Consider the following 6,073-nt stretch of genomic DNA (forward strand, 5'->3'; position numbering starts at 1 on the left):
ACTAGTACTACGAGTAACATATGAATACATACGAGTACATACGAATACATAGAGTACATACGAATGACACACGAGTACATACGATTAACATACGGATACATAGAACGGATACATACGAGTACATACGAATGACATACGAGTAACATACGGATACATACGAGTACATACGAATGACACACGAGTACATACGAGTAACATACGGATACATACGAGTACATACGAATGCCATACGAGTAACATACGGATACATACCAGCACATACGAGTACATACGGATCATCATACGAGTACATACGAATACGTACTAGTTATGCAATTTGTTTTCGAGTGGTTTAACGTGAATATCCCACTCGTGACTTGATTTTTCTCAGTATACACACGGGCCTTTGCACTCGTTGAATTAACACAAAACGTCACTCTTTAATGCCTTAACAGCAAATACAATCAGTGAAAAAATATTCAATAGATTGGCAACGTTTCTTATAAGCCAGTACATAATTTTGATAAAAATAATTAAAAATATGTAAATAGGTACTGCTCATTAAATGTATAATAGCCTTTCAGCAAAAGGTGAGAAGTATTCAGGAGAAAATGTAGGCAGCGAGGAACGCCGGGATTTTTTCGTGGAATACTACCTGTTGCATACCGCAGAATATGCAACGGGTTTCTAGCTTTCGTGATTGGCTGTATTCAGTCTATGGCATGGGATAAATACGAGTACATATAGTAACATACGATTAACATACAAGTAACATACAAATACATTCGAGTAACATACGACGACACGAGGGTGATACGTGTGAAATCTATCTTTTTATGTTATCTCAGGAACCAAAATCGGGGATGAAGGTCATAAGTTCCTAGTGCGCGTGTCACTATGTCTTATACTATTTGTGCACACGCGAGCGCGTGCCACACACGTGCGCGCAAGTCCCCCCTCCCCAGACACACACGCGTATGTATTTGTATGTTACTTGTATGTTAATCGTATGTTACTCGTATGTACTCGAATGTCATTCGAATGTACTCGTGTGTCATTCGTATGTATTCGTATAAATTCGTATGTACTCTTATGTATCCGTATGTTACTCGTATGTTACCCGTTGTACTCATGTGGTTTTTTAGTCGCAATCGGCGCGCGAATAGCACAGATTGTCTTGTGCGGGCCTCGCGCCCCCACCAACCCTTTAGTGTTCCGTGATGAGAAGAAATCAAATAATATACAGATGATGTTTGTTTTTTCAAGTGCAAAAGTTTTATTGAATTGACCTTGGACCAGACAGCCATCTATAGAAAGGATAACAGACAAGTCACGTTTCATAAGTCACGACTTGTCCAAAACTAATTAGATTGTACGCGAATAAATCATATTTCTTTCATTTCTATTTTCAAACTGTCTCTAGCATCTGCGCTATCCGCTTGACTTGATAGCTTAACTGATCAGCAACGGGAACGGCCGGCATAGGTTCGTTCTCCATCGTATTCTTTCGGACCGAATCAAAATCGATTTAAAAATGCTGGTGTTTTAACAGCTGTCAACAAGCTTGATTTATCCTCCGAAAGGCGGGCTAACAAATTTGCGTGCTCACCCACACGGAACAGCATTCCAGGACTGGATGTGAAACAGCATTGAGCTGCATTGGCATCTTGTATCCGCGGTTTTTTGTAAGTATAACACAAATTTTAGAAAGATAAGTTAACGTCATTTAACGTTTTACTTCTTTGAGAATGTTACGCTGTTTAAAAGTTGTTCCCTTGAACGGTAAACGTTTGATAGCAGATTACGTATGATTTAGTTGTCTCGTAGCTTGCGAATTTACTCTGTTCTCTAGCGTCCCTTAATATTAAAGACCAGAATTCGCTAGCGAAAGCCTTGTAGATCTTTTATCTACGGCCAACTAATCGATCGCTCTTTAGATTGAGTTGATTCTGACGACTCTCATTAAGCAAACGTCCAATAGTTCACAAATCGGGAGAGCCCGTTTACAAGTGTCCCGCGATGCGAAGTAATCAAAAGATTATAAACATGGTGTTTGTTTTTTCAAAGTACTTATTAAAAAATTACTTCGAAGTGTGTTAACCATTGCTGTAAGCATGGATGGCATATTTTCATCAGAGTAAAATTCACTGAGTACACAAACTGAGGTATTTTCGCTATGATCAGAGCTGAAAAGGATTTGTCATTTTTGAATTCTCTCAGCGATGGATTTTAAGATCTACCGCTGCGTAATTATTAAATCTTTCATCTGTGTGGCCTCTAGCTATGACCCCGTTTGAGTAACAAAATTCCACACATAGTTGGTTCCAGACATCATCAAAGGCCGCACGCCGGGGGGGGGGAAGCCGGAGGGCACTCTATACTATGTACAACCCGAGTACCGTTTGTTTGGCGCGTACTCCCCTATATAAGCTATATTGGTATGTGCGGCGATAGACTGTTCACAGTCCCCTATTTTTCCGTGTGATCGTCGAGATCAAGCGCGTCTTACCGTTAATGGCGGCCATCTTGACTTTCAGTCGTATCGAGTCTAACCTGGGGAAGAGTATCAAGTCTACTTAGGGGGCGGAGGACGGTTTGGGAGGAGGCGAGAAAAATAACCCTAACCTCTATTTTTCTCGCCCCCCACCCCCTAGAGCTATAATCCCCGACGCCCGCCCCCTCTGTACATCTAAAAATCAAGATGGCCGCCATTAACGGTAAGACGCGCTCGATATCGACGATCACACGGAAAAATAGGGGACTGTGAACAGTCTAGTGCGGCGACAAGGAAGGGAGGAGTGGTTTTTAAGCCGTTTGAAGAAGCCGTTTGAGAAGTATCCCCCCACCCCACTGGGAACAATCTCATCTTAAAATCCCCCCCCCCCCCCACCACGGGAAAATGAGACACCAGTTTCTTGGCTTTTATCGAAAATATCAACAATGAAATTGAATGCCTTTCTAGAACTCGAACATAAAAATACTCATGGCCATTTCATTTGAGGTGAGGGCAGATGTGAGATATTTTTGCCTGCTTGGATAAAAATAATCCCAACAATTTGGATTCTTGCCCAAGTAGTTTCTACAAACGCACAGAGTAAGGGTGGGGGGAGGGAGTGTAATAAGTTTCAAAGTTATGCGTTATCAAATGAATTGCAAAAACTACAATGACAATAAGACAATTCGAAATAATTTCCTCACTGTTTATGCACATTTTGCGTTCATGGTGATACAGCATTTTGAGATCAAATGTAGTCAGGAGCCCATGATGTAGTTCAGTTTTTCCACGGTTATCCGTTACGCCAATTCAGTCCACCTTTTCAGCTTGTTTCATGCCATTCCAGTAAGCGTTTTACAGAAACATTGAGGTGCAGGCAAATTCTTGAAATTCCTTACAACTAAAATAGTTTCAATGAACCGATCACTATACATTTTAATTAAATTTGACACGATACCTTAACTGGATTAACAAGTTCAGTTGATATAGTGTATAATAATATCTTTCTCGTTTTGAAGTAATGACAACAACAAATACCGACCAATAGTGAAAGATTTTTTTTCCTTGTACAATTGTTTGGTATTATATTATTATTATATGCATCAAGCCCAGGACACGATATTTCATGGTCAGCTAAAAAGTGTACAGAGTTGCTAAAACATGATAATCATATCTTTACCACAGGGTAAAGAATTGTGTAAAATAATAGCTGAGAAACAAATACCGTATTTTCTCGAAAAACGATCGGCGTGTTTATTACAAACTGAATCGCTTAACGAAGGTGTTTTTAATTTGGAAATAATTAAAGACAAGCCAGTTAGACAGACCTGACAAATTCTCTAAAATAGGTGAATGACTGGATGACTTCCAACCCTGTTACCCGCTGGGTGCAATATTCTAATCGTGTACAAGTCGTGGCTTAAAGGGGAAGTATCACGAAAATTTGATCTCATTTCAAAACGCAAAAATGTTTGTCTGACAACAGAAACAAAAAATAATTGTCTAGTTTTGTTATAAATTATCACCCCAGTGCAACAAAACTGTCGATTAGTGCCTCTGGCGAGAGACAGAGTAGGTCGGAATGGATTGAAACTTGAAAAATGTTAGGCCAATGTTTTTCAAGAATCGTATTTTTGGTTCCAAAATGCGCTAGAACAGAGTACGAGTTGTTCCTGTCAAGAATTGAGTTGATTTCTCTCCCCTCGTTGTTCTAGAATTATGTTGTAGCAAAGTGAAGGTCTTATTTCACCATTTTTAACAAAAGATGCAAAAACCCCATGAAGGGAAAGATTAACTTAAACGAGAGGCGGGCTTACTTCAATTAAATATTTAGTTTTATCAACTGGGTTTATAAGTTCAAGTTCATTTATTCACACTTATTCAAATTACAATAAAAAATATAGTACGTAAGAATAGAATAGAAATAGAGCTAGCTTTTTACGATGTTGAATTATGCATTACTTTTGAGTGCGTAGCCAAGAGAGCAAATTTTTCGAGTTGGCTACTATTACAGTGCATTTACTAGTGGGAGGTTATATTTATGTAACTATTTACAAAGCCACTGGCTAAAATAATCTGTATTGAAGAGGAAATATTATAGGAAATAATTATTAAAGGAAATAAGTAAACAGGTAATTGTTAAGGTAACCGTATCATTCAAGAGCTGACTTTTCGAGCGTTAGCCCTTCGTCAGAGCGAATCAGTGAATTGTAGGTGATGTGTGTGGTTTCTATATTGAGCAGACAAAGACGTTTGGTAACATGGAAAACAAAAATGAAATAGTGGAATCTAAAGAGTTCGTTGATTCCTAGGGATAAAGAGTGCCGATTTGGACTGACCTTTTGCTCTAAACTTTTGCGGCTTTCTGAAGCGAGCCTTAGTTGTTACATATCGCAAGCATGTCGTTACTAAGATGACATTTTTTGTTCAGGATTCAGACGTTTTCATTGACAACGTTCTTGGCTGCCCAGCCATTAAAACCACTGAAATGAGTCGGAATGAAGAGAGGAAAGATCAGGGAGAAGAGGAGGAAGAAGAAGATGATGACGAAGAAGCAGAGATCATGGAAATACGGGGAGTGGTGATGAAACCTGGGATCAAGTGGAGCCAAGCCTGGGAACGACACGTAGTGGATATATATACAGGATATGAAATGTATCAAAACCTCAAGATTCCCTTCGGTAAAACCAGCCGTGAAATTACCCGGATGTTGGAAGAGAGCATCGAAAAGGACAAACGAATGACTATTGATTATAGAATTGCTGACAAGGAAATACTAGAGGTCCGATACCGATAATTATTTACTGATCAGTAAAGAACAAAACCGCTTTAAAAATCGATCAGTCCTGTTTGTAACAGAAGTAAATCTCGATCACGGCAAAGGTTTTCTGACATATATTAACCAGCTGCTCTTTAACCGTAACGCAGGACTGTATAATATTAGATTCTTGTTTTCAATATTGTTTGTCCAATGGCTCTGCTGTTGTTGTTCCTTCCAAAAAAAAAAAAATAAAGCAGTTATTGTTTGTTGTTGTGGTGTGCGTCTTATGTGCGTAGCATAGAGCATAAATAAGTTATTTTCGGGATGAAGTTTACAATACAATAAGAACTCTTATCTACTTCTGAGTCCGGTTATCTGAACGCTAATCCAGAGATAAAATCCCTTGTTGAAAAGGTGTTTCCACTGGTAACTTCTAAGCTTCAGTTTGAAAGTAGCCAAATTAAAAATATAGGACGAAAAGATATTAAAGGGGCTCACACGATTGAGCTATTAACCTAGTTCTTTGAACAGCCATGCCCTGGTCTTTGTTTTTATCGTCCCTTAGCACTAGTTCTGTTTTTCACATGTGACGTGCACAAGAGTTCATACAAACCCTTTGAAACGCATGCGCAACTGATACGTCCAGGATTGTACGTGGTCAAATGCATTCTCCTTATGATAGACATCACAAAGCGTCCCTTAACCCTAATCCTCACTTAATTTTCTCTTGAAGCCAACTGAGAAGGACCGATTAACTCTGTATAGTAGGAAGTACCAAAATAAAGCGTTACGTGCAATCATTGGCATGTATCCGGCTTCCAAGAATAACTGTTGGGTTA

At 39.1% G+C, this 6,073-nt stretch overlaps 1 protein-coding gene across 1 annotated transcript; it reads left to right on the top strand.

The window, feature by feature from the left end:
- The first annotated feature begins 1,375 nt into the window (after positions 1-1,375).
- LOC146488806 (uncharacterized) lies at positions 1,376-5,501 on the top strand. Its single transcript, XM_085113866.1, has 2 exons — positions 1,376-1,664; positions 4,905-5,501. Exon 2 carries the CDS (start codon positions 4,962-4,964, stop codon positions 5,268-5,270), a length of 309 nt encoding a protein of 102 aa, XP_084969992.1. The 5' UTR covers positions 1,376-1,664; positions 4,905-4,961; the 3' UTR covers positions 5,271-5,501.
- Positions 5,502-6,073: the final 572 nt, after the last annotated feature.

This window comes from Pavona decussata, unplaced genomic scaffold (genome assembly GCF_977016875.1).
Source record: "Pavona decussata unplaced genomic scaffold, jaPavDecu1.1 SCAFFOLD_8, whole genome shotgun sequence".
Lineage (NCBI taxonomy): Eukaryota > Metazoa > Cnidaria > Anthozoa > Scleractinia > Agariciidae > Pavona > Pavona decussata.

Excerpts from the sequence above, each read along its gene's own strand:
- LOC146488806 (XM_085113866.1), top strand. The coding sequence starts at position 4,962 with ATGAGTCGGAATGAAGAGAGGAAAGATCAGGGAGAAGAGGAGGAAGAA.